A 15,067-nucleotide genomic window follows, 5' to 3' on the forward strand; every position below is an offset into this window, starting at 1 on the left:
GTCTATCTCTCCTTTTCTTTCTCCCCCTGCTCTCCCTCTCTCTTCTCCCCCCCCCCTCTCTCTCCCTCTGTTTCTCTCTCCCCCCTCCTCCCAGGTTGTGGGGGCACTCTCATCAGTTCATCCGGTTCCCTCAAAAGTCCCGGCCACCCCAACGGTTACCCGCACGGCGCCAACTGCACCTGGTTCATTTCCGTTGTCCCCGGCAACATCGTCCGCCTCATGTTCACCTCCTTCAACATGGAGTACCACGTCAACTGTGACTTTGACTACGTGGAGGTGTACGACAACGGAACCGTGCAGACGGGCACCAAGATCGGCAGGTAAGCGACCATACAAAACCATGGCAACCTCAGTTTGGTCTGTTGAATTACTCGGGTGGTAGAAAAAGAATGGAAGTCAACTCCGAACTTTAAGGATTGACAGAATTCTTATTACCGTAAAAATATATATACTATGCCTGTGTAATATTTTGGATATCCATTTTCAGTTTTTGTGATGACATTTGGGGATTTTTTCTTCTGTGTAGATTCCCAGTGCTAATCTGAAGTCTTGTCTGATTTCCCCTGTGTGTGTTTGTGTGTGTATTTAGGTACTGTGGGCGATCTGTCCCTCCCTCCCTAACCAGCACAGACAACCTGTTGACGGTGCTGTTTGTGTCAGACACCAGCCTGGCCATAGAGGGTTTCGCCGCAAACTACATTTCCATCAACGCCACCACTGGTACCGTCAAACAGAAAAACAAATAAACACCAAAACGTATCTTGTGACATTTAGAGGGTTAGTGGGGCCTCAAATGGGGGTTCAAACCTACTGTACACATACACTTTCCAACAGTAAAATGGACTACGAAAATGATGGTTTAAATAGAACTACTCACTCGCAGCTTTGTTGCATCGTTCAACACATCACACATCTCCAACTCATCCTTCAGCCTTTCAGACCTTGTTTTCCTCCTTCCCTCTTTCCCTCTCTCTCCTTCCTCCTCTCTCCCTCCACCGTCTGCTCTCCCTCAGACTGCAGCGAGGTGTTCACGGCTCCCACTGGAGAGTTCAGCTCCCCCAACTACCCCAACAACTACCCCCTGAACCGAGAGTGCATCTTCACCATCGTCGTGGAGCTCAACATGCAGATCATGCTGAACTTCACTGACTTTGAGCTGGAGGGTATCATACCCAGCTGTAGCTTTGACTACGTGGAGATCAGGTGAGAGAGGACGGGTTCGCGCCTCACAGAGGAGACGAGTCATCGTCTCGGGCTCAGGCTCTCTGGACTTGGAGTCTTCATGTCGATGTTCTCTGTCTTGTCCACCTCTCTCTCTCTCCCCGTCTTTTTCTCTCTCTCTTTATCTCTCTCTTTGTCTATCTCTCTCTCTTTGTCTCTCTCTCTCTTCTTTCCCCTTCTGCAGAGATGGAGGTTACGAGACGTCACCCTTGATTGGAAAGTTCTGCTCCACTCAGGGACCGCCGGTCCTGGTGTCTCATAGCAACCGCCTGTGGATCAAGTTCCGTTCCGACAACGCCGTCAATAAAAGGGGCTTCACAGCCCACTGGGATGGCACGCAGACAGGTGTGTGTGTGTACAGTATGTCTACGTCAGCGCATGCACCTTTCTAAATGTCCTTCAACTCCTCGCCCACCATAACGGTCTCCAACCACCCACCACCTCTTCCAAACCCCCCTCCCCTCCACTCTCCACCAGGCTGCGGAGGGAACCTGTTCACCAGCACCGGAGCGTTCTCCTCTCCAGGCTACCCCCTCCCCTACCACCCCAACTCGGAATGCTACTGGAGGATCAGGTCCAGCCAGGGCAGCCAGCTCCAGCTCACCTTCGGAGACTTCCACCTGGAGGCCGGCAGCTGTAGCTTTGACTACCTGGCTGTGAGGGACGCACACACACACACACACACACACACACTCACACACACACACTCTCACCACGACACCACGATGTTAGGGAGACGTCTTTAACACTGGAAAGTCCAAAACAAACCAATACATCCAGTTTGGCTGAATGGGAAATGAACCGCATGTACTGTGTGTGTGTATGTGTGTGTGTGTGTGTGTGTGTGTGTGTGTGCGTGTACTATACAGGTATATGACGGGAACAGCACCAATGCTCCTGAGCTGGCTAAGCTTTGTGGAAATCTGATCCCTGCTCCCATCAACGCCTCCAATAACGAGCTCTATGTTAAACTACGGACGGACAGTAGTGTCAGTGCAGGGGGCTTTGTGGCTTCCTATAGGACCAGTGAGTCACCACATGCACACACACACACACTCTCATTCACCCCCCTCTCACACACACACACACTTTATGACCCTGTTTATCCAACACACACAGTCCCTGAATTCCCTAACTACTTCAACCTCACACTTAGACATACAGTTCATAACAGAACCCAGGTTACCAACGTTGGCATCCCCACAATTCCTTTCTTTGGTTTCCATGGAAACGGCCAGGGTTATGTGAGGTTCACCAGAGAACCGTGCTGAAAACAAGCGGGGCGAAATTGACGTTAAGATACTCACTTCACAAAGGAATGTCAACTTTTTGAGACAGGGGCACCTCTGTTTCATTCTCCGGGCTGTTGGTTCCTTTGGAAGGGCTGTTGAAAGGAGAGGAGGTCACTAGTGGAGTCTGTCTTGTTTGGTCCTGGCAGCGGTGCCCTTGCCAGCTTGGCATTCTTTCTGCTCCATGTTCTCGGTCTCTGACTCTCTAATTAAACCGCTAAGTAGGAGGGAGGTGGACCTGGCTCCCACACTCAGTCTGACTTGGATAAAAACATCACGGGTAGACTTACAGTGGTCGAGTTTAATTAAAATATCCACATGAAATGTCACAGTTACACTTTGCTTTGAGCTATCGAATTCGATTCACAGGACTCTGTCAAAGTACTGTATCCTAAGTAAGTAACATTTAAAAAAAACCTTCTCTGTGTTTCCCCCTAGACTGTGAGGGTGTAGTCATTGGCAACAAGAGCAGAGGGGTCCTAGAGTCCCTGAACTACCCCAACAACTATCCCTTCAACTCCCTGTGCAGCTGGACCATCCAAGCCACCATGGGCAACACCATCAACTACACCTTCATGACCTTTGACCTGGAGAAAACTAGTGCCTCCTGTGCTTACGACTATTTAAAGGTAACTAAAATACACACACATTTCACACACACACATACACACACACAGAACCACACTGCATTAACCAATTGGTAGGTTTCTACCGGGATGTGGGAATACAACTTCTCATGGTTGTGCTTTCTGACAGTTTTCCATCAGTTGTAGCTAAAAACACATTTCTCTGGAATGCACTCCAGTAGTGGTCTGTCATCGGGTACGTACACGACAACAGCTCTGAATCCTGAGAACTTCTTGCCTCATCCACACAAAGGAAATGTCTTAGGAAAGAAAATACCAGTGGGGGTTTTTTCCGGGTGGCCCCCTCGGTTGTCATGACAACTCAGATACACATGACATCACCCACTGCTGGGTTAAAGACGGTTGTTCTGTGTGTGTGTGTGTAGGTTCCCTGGAGACTTTAATTTTTTCCCTCTTTGTTGTTGGCACTCTTTAGCTAAGCTGATCTCATCCCTTGTATGTGTGTGTGTGTGTGTGTGTGTGTGTGCGCTTGTGCTGTGTTAGAATGTCTGCAAAATAGAAACAGAATAATTGATCTGTTTCCCAGCATCTGGTCACATCAAAACAAACTTCCTCTGAGCTTCGAATTAATCTTCAAAACACAACGGTGGCCTTGCTGAAACAGATAGTGCTGTTTCAGGCCCCTGTTGAGTTTTGGCACGATGTCGTGTATTGTCATACGTATACCCTTGAGGTATGCAGCTGATGTAACAGTGAAACAGTGAGAGATCCCATCGATAGAACAGACCCCCCTGAAGCATGTGCTGGTCTGCCACTCCCAGCTAGCTGCACCACCTCAGGACGACACACTGTTCCTTCATCGTTTTGATTTGACAGACAGGTCTCCTCTAAGCTGACTTGTGTTAGTCACACTACTCTATACTGACAGGAGTTTGAATACTTCCTTGTTTTTTCTCCCTTCTCTCTCGGCCTTGGAATAGTTGGTGTCGTTCATCAACAGCTGGTGACGCTATCCAGAATATATGTGGACTCTGTTCAGGCTATTTTAAAATGTATTCTCCAATTTTCTTCTCCTGTCTTTTTGCGAGCGCAGATTTTTTTTATTATCAGTCTTTGGCTGTGTCGTGTATTGTTGCAAAACTACAATTCCCAACCCGTCTCTACTTCCTCACAGCTCTACAATGGGCCAAACGCACAGGCTCCTCTGATTGGAACGTTCTGTGGGAACACGCCCCCTCCGGCCAACGCCACCTCTGGCTCCTCCCTCCACGTGGTGTTCCGCTCTGATTCGTCCATCTCACTGTCAGGGTTCCAGATGCTCTGGTATCAGAATGGTACGACCAACCTTGGAACAGTACAATTAATTAATTTGTGGTTGGTCCAATCAGATTCACTGACTCAGTGTCTCCCTCTACAGGCTGTGGTGGGGACTTGCTTGGTCCGAGCGGTACCTTCCATAGTCCAGAGTACCCTGACAGGTACCCGATGAACCGCGAGTGTATCTGGTACATCAGCACAACCCCTGGCAGCAGCGTCACCCTCACCATCTACGAGTTTGACGTGGAGTATCACCCCAACTGCAACTACGACGTCCTGGAGGTGCGTGGTGGACGTGGTGGCAGGGCCGGCTGATGGGGATTGGTCGGTCAACCTTGGTCGGTCAACCCTCTCACGGCTCTCTCTCTCTCTCTCTCTTTCTCCCTCTTTCTCTGTCCCACTCTCTCCCTCTCTATGTCTTTCTCTCTTTTGGTGTCTATTACTCAGTCTTTCTTCTCTCTCTTTATCAGTCTTTCTCTCTCTCTATGTCTGTCTGTCTGTCTGTATGTATGTATGTATGTATGTATGACTCATCACCCTGTGTCTCTGGTGCAATGTTGTGTTGTGTCCACAGCGTACCCAAACCCTCTGAAGGCAGAGTGAGAGGGCAGAGTAGCTCACGCCAGTGGAATGCTGGCCCCCCCACGGCCCAATGAATGGAGCTGGCAGGGCAGAATTGAGCTGGACACCACAGCTCAAAGAGCCAGAGAAAGACTGAGGCCGAGGGAGGGGGGTATCAAAGAGAGAGACATAGAAGGATAGACTTGAAATGAAATCCAGTTCCACAAACCAAGTCCTCACTAAGGACACTGCCTGTGGTCTGCTTTTCAATTCCTCCATCCTGTCCCTGGAACATCAACAACAACCTGTGCAGTAGTCTAACCAACCAGCCACCTCAGCCCCTCCCAACCCTGACCCCCTGCCCTTTGACCTTTGCCCTCGTCCCAGGTGTATGGAGGTGCCGACATGAGCGCCCCGCGCCTGGCCCAGCTTTGCACCACCACCTCCACCCCCCTGCAGGTGTCCAGCACAGGGAACATGATCGTCGTGCGCTTCAAGTCAGACGATTACGTCAGCGGCCGAGGGTTCAACGCCAGCTGGGCCGAGCTCCAGGGAGGTGGGTGACCGCGAGGGCGACGGCGGCGGCCAAAACATACTACTGTATCGCGTGCCTATGAGCAGGTCTTCATCTCTATCACGAATGCATTCGTGAATGCCTTTACTGTCATTACGCGTTCAGCGGGCATGCAAACGCATTGGACACGAACATGTCGGCTATCTTTCCCTCTCCCAGGCTGTGGTGGGCCAGTGACCGCCCCCTACGGTGAGATCCACTCTCCCTCCTACCCCAACAACTACCCCAACAACGTGGACTGCTCCTGGATGATCACCGTGGACGAGGGCCACCGCGTCCTCTTCAACTTCTCCGATCTGGACATCGAGCTCCACTCCAACTGTCTGTGGGACTACGTGGCGGTGAGGAGGGCTTGAAGGGAAGATGTAAAGCTCGGCGCAGAAGTGCGTTCTGTCGCGGGACGCACAGGAATGGGTAGTCACGTCGCTCTCTCTCTCTCTCTCTCTCTCAACCTCCACACCTCCGTTTCTCTGTAGATCCACGACGGTCCGAGCGGCTCGTTTCCGTTGCTGGCTCGCGTGTGTGGTCAGGTCCATCCGCCGGCCGTCATCTCCACTCAGAACATCATCTTCGTGCGCTTCCGTTCTGACAACAGCCGGAGTCACCGTGGCTTCAGCGCCCAGTTCTCCGAGGGTTGGTTCACAGCTGACGCTCTAATGTTTCTTCGGCAATCCATTTCCTTCCCTTTTTCTAAGCCAGCGGTGAACAATGTATTTCTTTGTTCCTCAGTTCTGTGGTATATTTTCTCACGGGGCGCTATGAATGATTTGCATTGGTTTTCATGGGTATTTCTTCATCAATATCCAGTGACTTTGGTTTTCATTCAAGTTTTGTTTGGAAAGCGTGGAAATGGTTGGTTTCTTTGTCCTCCTCTCAGCTTGTGGAGCCACCATCTTGACTGACGATATGGGTGGGGCCATCGCCTCTCCTCGGTACCCTGCTGCCTACCCAGCCAATCAGAACTGCAGCTGGATCATCACAGCCCAGGAGCCATGTAAGTCCGCCAATCAGATATCTCTACAGATATCCTGTACCAACAGCATCATAGAACGCACATTCACCTCATGCCATGTTGACCCTTGATGGCAAACAGTCTTTATGTAAACAGTACACATTGTAGATTCCATATCATACCTCATATAAGACAAATTGGTTATTTTGTTGTTAAATGTACACATTCATGAATTGCCTAGTGTGACTGGTGCTGTGATGTCTGCTCTTCACAGTCAACCATGTGACCTTGTCCTTTACTGACTTTGAACTGGAGATGAACAACGGGAACTGTTCCCATGATGTACTGGAGATCCTGGATGGAGATAACTACCAAGCCCCAACCATCGGTGGGGTTCTCAGAGAAGTGTCGAATCACTATGAGTGACTGTACATGTCATACATGCTGTACTTTCTATACATGTTACCTACATGTCATTAGGACTGTACAGCACAGAAAAAATACAATCCTTTTACACTCCAACAATCTCCATCTGTTTATCTTGTGATGTTTTTTCTGTCTCAGGTCGTTATTGTGGAACTGAGGTTCCACACCCTCTAACGTCGTTTAGCAACGCCCTGGTTGTCAAGTTCATCTCAGACTCGTCTGTCGGACGGAAAGGCTTCAGGGCCACTTACTCGGCCTCCACCTCAAGTAAACTATGTTCTACTGTCACCAAACCAGTCCTGAGGTGACACATAGGCCATAATCACTGATCATTTCTCTCCCTTCCTCTCCTCTCATCCCCTCCCTTCTCTCTCATTGTTTCCCTTCTCCCCTCCCCTCCAGGCTGTGGAGGAGACTTATACATGGAGACAGGGGCCTTCAACAGTCCTAACTACCCTGACACCTATCCTCCCAACGTCGAGTGTGTCTGGACCATCACCAGTTCTCCAGGCAACCTCCTACAGCTCTCCTTCATGTAAGGCTCCTATCTCCTTATGCTGCTGTATTCATATATAACTATAACTGTAAACTATATTTCTTCTCTTCCCCTGCCAGTGCGTTCCAGCTGCAGCAGAGTTCGAGCTGTAACAACGACTTCCTGGAGATCCGCGAGGGCAACTCTACGGGCGCTCTGGTTGGCCGGTTCTGCGGGGACTCCCTCCCTTCCAACTACACGTCTCTCATCGGCCACATCCTCTGGGTCAAGTTCCGCTCTGATGCCTCCGTCAGTGGATCTGGCTTCAGACTGACCTTTTCCCATTGTGAGTGTGTGTGTGTGTGTGTGTATGCGTGCAAAAGTGTTTGTGTCAACTCATTTCCTAATGTCTTCAGAGTCTAGAAAAAAAACACAATTGGTATAGTAAATGTATGGCAATATAACGGATGAATACTTTATCTCTCTTTCTTCTCCTCTTCCCCATTTTCTAATTTTCTTCCTCCTCTTCTTCACTAACCCACCTCCACCTCCAGTGTATGGTAATGACATCACTGGAGAGTCCGGGCAGCTGGCGTCGCCCCTGTACCCTCGCACGTACCCCAGCAACGCAGACTACCGCTGGACCATCACCGTGGACGGAGACAGCTACGTCCAGATACGCTTCCTGGACATCGACATCGAGGACCTGTACGACTGCTACTACGACAATCTCAAGGTGTGTGCGTATGTGCCTGTGTGTGTATGTGTCTCGTGTGTCTGTGCGTGACTGTATGTATACGTGTCTGTGTGTGTCTCGGATGTATATGCGTGTGTGTGGTTCCCTCATCTCTGACCTCCCCGTTCGACCACGTCAGATCTTCGATGGCCCCAACGTGCACGCTTACTCCCTGGGCACGTTCTGTGGCATGCGAACGCCCCCCTCCGTCACCAGCTCCGGGAGCACCGTCACCCTGGAGTTCCAGTCCGACAACGTCATCGGTGGGAGGGGCTTCCTCATCGAGTGGACGGCCATCCAGAACTCTGGACCCCTGCCCACCATAGCACCAGGTCAGAATCGTCGCTTCTCAGCCTGAATACATTTCTTGTGTGTGTGTGTTTGTGTGTGTTTTCCTATCCTTATGGGGACATCTCCATGTTTCTGCCCTCAGGTGCTTGTGGTGGGGCTCTGATGCCTGGTGACACCCCCAGGTTCATGTTCTCTCCTGACTGGCCAGAGGTGTACCCTCTCAACCTGGAGTGCACCTGGGTGATCCGCTCTCCTGACTCCACCGTGGAGTTTAACCTTCTGTATCTGGACATGGAGGACTACCCCAACTGTTACTTCGACAGCCTGGTCATCAGAGATGGTCAGTCGCCACAACTACACACACCAGGCCCTCTAAGACTTCCAGATATCCAGTTTCTCCTCTCTTTTCCTTTAATCAAATATTATTATTTTTTCAATTGTCTTATAAGCAATGTCACAAAGGGCTTCACATACACCCATAGAACTGCACCTAAACCAACCTAAACAAAGACAAGGCATAGCATACAAATGACTTATCGCTGTTCTCAAAATACTCCAGTTATTCAGTCTTCAGCATGACCCGCACATCATCTCTTCTTCATTCTAACACGTGTTTCCTGTGTTGGCATGTTGGTCTCTCCCTCCTCCAGGTGAGACCAACCTGTCTCCCCTGCTGGCCACCGTGTGTGGTCGTCAGCTACCTGGTCCCATCCACTCCAGTGGAGACTCCATGTTCCTGCGCTTCACCTCCGACAGCAGCCTCAGCGGGCGGGGCTTCAACGCGTCCTACTCCAAGGGTGAGGTCACGACCCCGGTCGAATAAAAAAAAACTACGTATTCATGCAACCCCTTTTTACAAGCAGTGTGGCAGAGGCCTTCACATCCGGCCACAGAGCCGCCCCTAAACCAACCTAACACCCTCAAGGTCAAAGCCGGTTGGGTTCAAAGTTGGATGTTTCGTACCTTTTCAAATGTTTTGGTATGTGTCCGTCGGCCCAGGCTGCGGGGGTCTCCTGCATGCGGACAGGGGGGTTCTCTCCACCCCTCGCTACCCCCAGAACTACCAGCCGGATCTGGACTGTAGCTGGCACGTCATGGTCACACCTGGGTTCCGCGTGTCCGTCAACTTCGAGACTCAGTTCCAGATCCAAGGCTTCGGGAGACTCTGTAGCACTGGAGACTATGTCGAGGTACGTCCAGAGCACTGGGGAACCGGACTGGTGAAGGAGTCTACCCTGAGGATAAAACATGTGTACTTGAATCTGTGTGGTGTCTGTCAGTGCTCATAGCTGCAGTTTAACCGCCTAATTAGTAGCGGGTTGGGATTATAGGCAAACTAGGTTATTTCTGTTGAAATGAGGGAAAGCGAGGGAGCGCTTTTGAAAGCCACAGCAGTGCAGCACGGAACGTTCCACACCCTCGATGCTTTCTGCAGATTCGATTTCCTCAGTAAGTGACATTGATTGTAATGAGATCCCTCCACTTTACCCCTCTGATCCCGACACACACACAAACAAACACACACTTCGTCTACTTTAGCTGAGGAACGGTCCAGACGTCTCGGCCCCCTCCATCGGGGGTCGTTTGTGCGGGGCGACCCCCCCCTCCGTTATCCAGACGACAGACAACGACCTGCACGTCCGCTTCGTGTCAGACCACACCAACGAGGCCGTCGGCTTCAAGCTGACCTTCGAGGCCCACAGCTTGGGTAAACTCCTCCCATTCGTCCTGGGCACCTGAAGTGTATTGTTACTCACTTATCACACAATTCTACCAGGTTTTGAAAAATGCCATCGACAATCAGGAGTATGTGTGAACGTAGTATCCATCCATAAAATGCAAAAAAATGTTTTGACATTTTCCTTTGTTGTGAATGTAGCGTTTTTATGAAGGACATTAACACTGTCCATTGACCCCCAATCTCACCCTGACCCCAGCCTGTGGAGGGGTGATAAAACTAAGGGACACAGACCCACCAGGCTACATCACGTCCCCCAACTACCCCCAGAACTACCCCCAGAACATCGACTGTGTCTGGGTGATCACCGTGCCCAACGGAGAGTCAGTCCAGATCGACTTCCAGGACGACTTCTACATCGAGCCGACCACCACGTAAGATGGAGGCGTTTCGAATGAACTCGCGTCGAGGTGGTTCATTTGGATCGATCTCCTAACGATGTCCATGCCATGGTCCTGCCTCTCTCAGGTGCACGTACGACTACCTGGAGCTGAGAGACGGCGCCACGTTGGACGCTGACCCCATCGCCAAGCTGTGCGGCAACACCCGCCCCTCCACCCAGCACTCCACCGCCTCCTCCATGCTGCTGCGCTTCCGCACGGACACCAGCATCGTGCACAAGGGCTTCAAGGCCAAGTACTCCATCGGTACGGAGTCAGCTTGGTGGATTATGTACTCACTGCTTTTCAATGGAACATAAACGACAACCTGTGCAGTAGTCTAACCTGTGCAGTCGTTTTTCAGGGAGTTGAATCGATAAGAGTTCATAGACTAAAGGTCTTTCTCAGGGGGCAACTACTGTCGTGATGTTTCCTTCCAACTCTCCTCTCCTCCCCCTGCAGCCACCTGTGGGGGAACCTACATCGCTGAGAGCGGCGCCATCAAGAGTCCAGGCTACCCCACCGCCCACTACCCCGACAGCTCCACCTGTGAGTGGTACCTGGAGGGGCCCACGGGCCACTACCTCACCCTCATCTACGACGCCCTGACCCTGCAGGATTCCCCAGACTGCACCTCAGACTACGTGGAGATCAGAGAGTACAACGCTTCAGGTACTGTTGACGTTCGGCCATTTCGATTTTTTTGGTGCCACGTTTTGTTGGTAAGAGTTCCCTGTCGCTCTGACCTAGGTTCTCTTGGGTGGATGGGTTTGGATAGTCTGAACGCCCTTGTCTGACTGGTGGGACGAGAGCTTACCAATGCTACACTGTTTTATCTCCTTGCTGAGCAAGGTTATCCTCACCAGGCTCAGCTGAGATGTTTTCCTACTTCCCTGCATTCCGGGGTCGATGCAGACAGGCCCACGGGTTTGAGCGAGCTGTCTGGTTACAGGCTGTTTTCTCCAAAACACCATTCCCTTCAGTTTTTATCTCTGTTTTATCTCTGTCTCTCAGATGAACTGTTCAGGGTCTCGTTCTACAAGGTCAGCTTCCCCAGTGAGCATGGATGGAACGCGGACTCCTGTCTCTTTATCAGGGCTGGAACATAGAAGTGATGTTTTTCTAACATTACTTACATTTCAATCAGCACTTACCAAACAGACATAACAGACAGGGAGTCAGTGATGAGAAGGGATAGCCGATCAGCAATAGGAGGCCTCGTTCCTGTGGGTTGTTCCTGTGCTTCATATCGCCTCTCAGCTATTTGATTTCCCTGATGTCTAGGTCCATGCCCAGGTTAGAGGATGTCCATTTACACAAGGTTTCTTAAATTTTGTTAAAAAATCTTTGTAGCTGTACTTACCAGTTCCTTACTTCTTGTGACACCTGCAAACGTGTCACTTCTCTGCACGCTGTGTGTGAGATCCTGCCGTTACGTCGACCGGCAAGAGACTGCGCCCACTGGTTGATGTTGCACTTAAGCGATGGAGATGTTTATGTTCTATGTCGTTCTCCCTGCCTGGTAGCTGATATGTGATTACTTTGCTAAGTGGCTAGTACATCAGAACTTACTGCCCTTCTGATCCTTGATCTTATGCTGTGCTTTCTATACGTACTGTATGTCACCTTGGATCTAAGTGACAGCTACTGAGACATTAACCAATGCTATGTCAACACGAAAATGACAACAGTAGCTTGCTAACCTGTTTGTTGGTGTGCAGGGAGATTTCTGGGTAGACACTGTGGTAGCAGCATGCCTGCTCCCGTAGACACCAGTGACAGCTTCGCCTACGTCAAGTTCGTAAGCGACGGCAGTACGAACGCACCAGGGTTCAGCCTCTCGTTCCATGCCAGTGTGGAAGGTAAGGGGCCTGACAGACCACTGACCAGATGCATGTTTTCGTATCGACGTTCCGACTTGGAGTTCCGCTTCTAACCCTTGCCCGTCTCCCTCCTCTCCGCCTCCCTTCCCCCTCTTCGCCCGTCCGCAGTGTGTGGAGGGGTGCTAAACGCCCCCACGGGGACCATCTCGTCTCCCAACTACCCCAACCTGTACCCCCACAGTCGCCTGTGCCACTGGGAGATCCGCGTGGCCCAGGGGCGCAGGGTCACCCTCACCATCAACGACCTGCGTCTGGAAGAGGGCAGCTCCTCCTGCGGCTACGACTACGTCGATGTGGGTCCCTCTCTCTCCTCTAGTCTGATCAGAGGTCATGAGTTACAGTCATTCAAGCCTTTAAGAGTCTAGGTTTTCGATTACTTTCGAGGTGCTGGTAATTGTTTAATAGGTATTAAGGCATGCATTACATGCTTATTAACAATAAGAAAGACTTGGAAGTAAGACTATGTAAGTGTTAATAACATTGGTATGGTTCAGGGAAGGGTTATAGTAAGACGAGAAGGTTAATAGGCAATAAGGCCCCTATAAGATGCTTATCAACATGAATATGTGTCAATAAGTCCTTATCTCCTATTAACTAATGCTTATTACAAGCACCTTTATCTATTTTATCTGCAATGCACCTTTGTTGCACTCAGAGCGCTAGATACCGAAACAGGTCATAATTTGACTCATGTACACAGACATAGATTTGGGTAAAACTAGTTCAGGTGACTGGCGACTCCATGAGCCTTCGCACCTTCACCTCTGTGCGGTTTCGAACCCACATTCCTGCCCTTGCCTCTACCCCAGGTCTTCAACGGGCTGGCAGCTGACGCTCCTCGCCTGCAGCGCTACTGTGGCACGGTGCCCGCCGGCACGCAGGTGTGGTCGTCTGGCAACACCATGTCCGTGGTGTTCCGTACCGACTCGTCCGTCTCCCACGGGGGCTTCACAGCGGACTACTCCTCCGACGAGGACGCAGGTAGGAGGAGGAGCCCCGGAGTTAAGCCTGTCAGGGTTTCTGGTCGGGAAAGTGCGGTGCTGTAGTGTGTATTTATGTGCATAACCAGGACTGTTAGTGTGTTTCTGAATGTTGTGTCATGTGTTGAAGGTTTGGTGTTTATGCTACTGTGTAGTGCAGAAACATTGGTTTTGGGATTGTTTGTTGGTTTCAAACTGTTTGTTTCGTCTTCCAGTGTGTGGTGGGATCCTGAATGATCCTGCTGGAGGGAACTTCACCTCTCCTGGCTACCTCACCTCCAACTACAGCAGCAACCTCAACTGTGAGTGGTTGATCCAGAACCCCATCCAGGTCAACTCCTCCATCGTGGTTCTGCTAGAGGACCTTCACCTGGAGAATCACCCGAACTGTCAGACCGACTACCTCGAGTTCCGCCTGGGTGAGTTTGAGCCTTTCGGTGTTTGTAGGGCGAGGTTGGGTGGCGGGAGAGCCAGGGTATTTGTAGGAGAGGAAGTGAGAGTTGAGGCGTGTTTGATTTCCTCTCTCTGTTCCTCCCCCAGGTGGTTCCGATGGGGAGCTGCTGGCCAAGTTCTGCGGCAACACCCTGCCCCCTGTTCCCCTGGTAGTTTCCACCTCCGAACTCTGGGTCCACTTCCAGACAAACAACGCTGTGGGAGATTTAGGCTTCATGGCCATGTATCAGTTCTCTGGTGGGTCCCACGCTCCTTCAACTAATACTTTCAACCGCTAATGGAGATACACTGACAACGACAACAAATTGACCTCAATAACGGTTGCCAATTGTCTTAGTTCCAGACATCAAGTGAATGCCGAACCAAGAGAAAAACCAAGAACTACATTGCCCTAACCTCCAAGGAACAAGGTTTTGGAAGAACATCCATTGTGCAGCATAGTTATGCCTAACCCTCTTCCACTTCCTTCCCTCCCTCTCCCCAGGCTGTGGTGGCTGGCAGAGAGGGGAGGAAGGGGGGATCACCAGCCCTGCGTACCCCAACAACTACCCCATGAACAGCCGCTGTGCTTGGCTCCTGGAGGCCCCTGAGGGCCACACCATCACTGTGAGTGGGAACACGAGAGGCAATGTAGAAACCACACTGGTCAGACTGTTGTTGTGTTATGCCAAAGTGTTGTAGCTCAGTTTAAACTTTGGAAAACCTTTTATTTAACGCACGTGTTCCTACGTTATGGGCCTGGCAACCAGAAGCGTAACCACAAGGAGGCCTGGAGGGGCCTAGGCCCCCTTATTTACATCTTCCGATTTCTGATTGCTTACCCAAAACATTTAGGATTTGTTGATTTGTTTTGTTTTCAGTTGACCCCTTATTTTAAGATGACCTGCCAAAAATACAATTCTGGCTAAGCTAATGCTCGTCTCGGCCTGCATGAACCCTTAAACTTCACCTTCTATGCTCCTCTAGTTGACCTTCACCTATTTCCAAGTGGAGGCTCACAGCCAGTGTTCCTGGGACTCAGTCACCATCTTCAACGGCGCCTCCTCAGGATCTCCCATCATTGGCCAGTACTGTGGCACCACCTCACCAGGAACCATCAAATCTGGGTCCAACAAGATGGTGGTGGTCTTCCTGGCTGACCACCTGGTTGCCCATGGAGGGTTCGTCGCTACCTGGTCATCTGACTCTTCAGGTAAGGATGGAC

General features: G+C 50.8%; 1 protein-coding gene across 1 annotated transcript in view; it reads left to right on the forward strand.

Moving 5' to 3' along the window:
- Window positions 1–15,067, forward strand: part of cubn (cubilin (intrinsic factor-cobalamin receptor)) — a 32,509-nt gene that overhangs the window by 9,070 nt on the left and 8,372 nt on the right. Inside the window, exons 20-52 of the mRNA XM_062480335.1 lie at window positions 95–320; window positions 590–720; window positions 1,014–1,203; window positions 1,406–1,566; window positions 1,699–1,877; window positions 2,091–2,247; window positions 2,949–3,139; window positions 4,272–4,431; window positions 4,515–4,696; window positions 5,363–5,531; window positions 5,709–5,890; window positions 6,026–6,182; window positions 6,427–6,543; window positions 6,776–6,889; window positions 7,066–7,194; window positions 7,330–7,462; window positions 7,543–7,748; window positions 7,957–8,138; window positions 8,278–8,470; window positions 8,572–8,769; window positions 9,080–9,226; window positions 9,429–9,619; window positions 9,969–10,137; window positions 10,367–10,541; window positions 10,636–10,814; window positions 11,010–11,219; window positions 12,269–12,409; window positions 12,539–12,723; window positions 13,240–13,411; window positions 13,626–13,829; window positions 13,951–14,100; window positions 14,348–14,469; window positions 14,830–15,055. Coding sequence (XP_062336319.1) covers window positions 95–320; window positions 590–720; window positions 1,014–1,203; window positions 1,406–1,566; window positions 1,699–1,877; window positions 2,091–2,247; window positions 2,949–3,139; window positions 4,272–4,431; window positions 4,515–4,696; window positions 5,363–5,531; window positions 5,709–5,890; window positions 6,026–6,182; window positions 6,427–6,543; window positions 6,776–6,889; window positions 7,066–7,194; window positions 7,330–7,462; window positions 7,543–7,748; window positions 7,957–8,138; window positions 8,278–8,470; window positions 8,572–8,769; window positions 9,080–9,226; window positions 9,429–9,619; window positions 9,969–10,137; window positions 10,367–10,541; window positions 10,636–10,814; window positions 11,010–11,219; window positions 12,269–12,409; window positions 12,539–12,723; window positions 13,240–13,411; window positions 13,626–13,829; window positions 13,951–14,100; window positions 14,348–14,469; window positions 14,830–15,055 — 5,628 coding nt within the window. The remainder of the gene's footprint in view (window positions 1–94; window positions 321–589; window positions 721–1,013; window positions 1,204–1,405; window positions 1,567–1,698; window positions 1,878–2,090; window positions 2,248–2,948; window positions 3,140–4,271; window positions 4,432–4,514; window positions 4,697–5,362; window positions 5,532–5,708; window positions 5,891–6,025; window positions 6,183–6,426; window positions 6,544–6,775; window positions 6,890–7,065; window positions 7,195–7,329; window positions 7,463–7,542; window positions 7,749–7,956; window positions 8,139–8,277; window positions 8,471–8,571; window positions 8,770–9,079; window positions 9,227–9,428; window positions 9,620–9,968; window positions 10,138–10,366; window positions 10,542–10,635; window positions 10,815–11,009; window positions 11,220–12,268; window positions 12,410–12,538; window positions 12,724–13,239; window positions 13,412–13,625; window positions 13,830–13,950; window positions 14,101–14,347; window positions 14,470–14,829; window positions 15,056–15,067) is intronic.

This window comes from Osmerus eperlanus, chromosome 15, assembly GCF_963692335.1.
Source record: "Osmerus eperlanus chromosome 15, fOsmEpe2.1, whole genome shotgun sequence".
Classification (NCBI taxonomy): Eukaryota; Metazoa; Chordata; class Actinopteri; order Osmeriformes; family Osmeridae; genus Osmerus; species Osmerus eperlanus.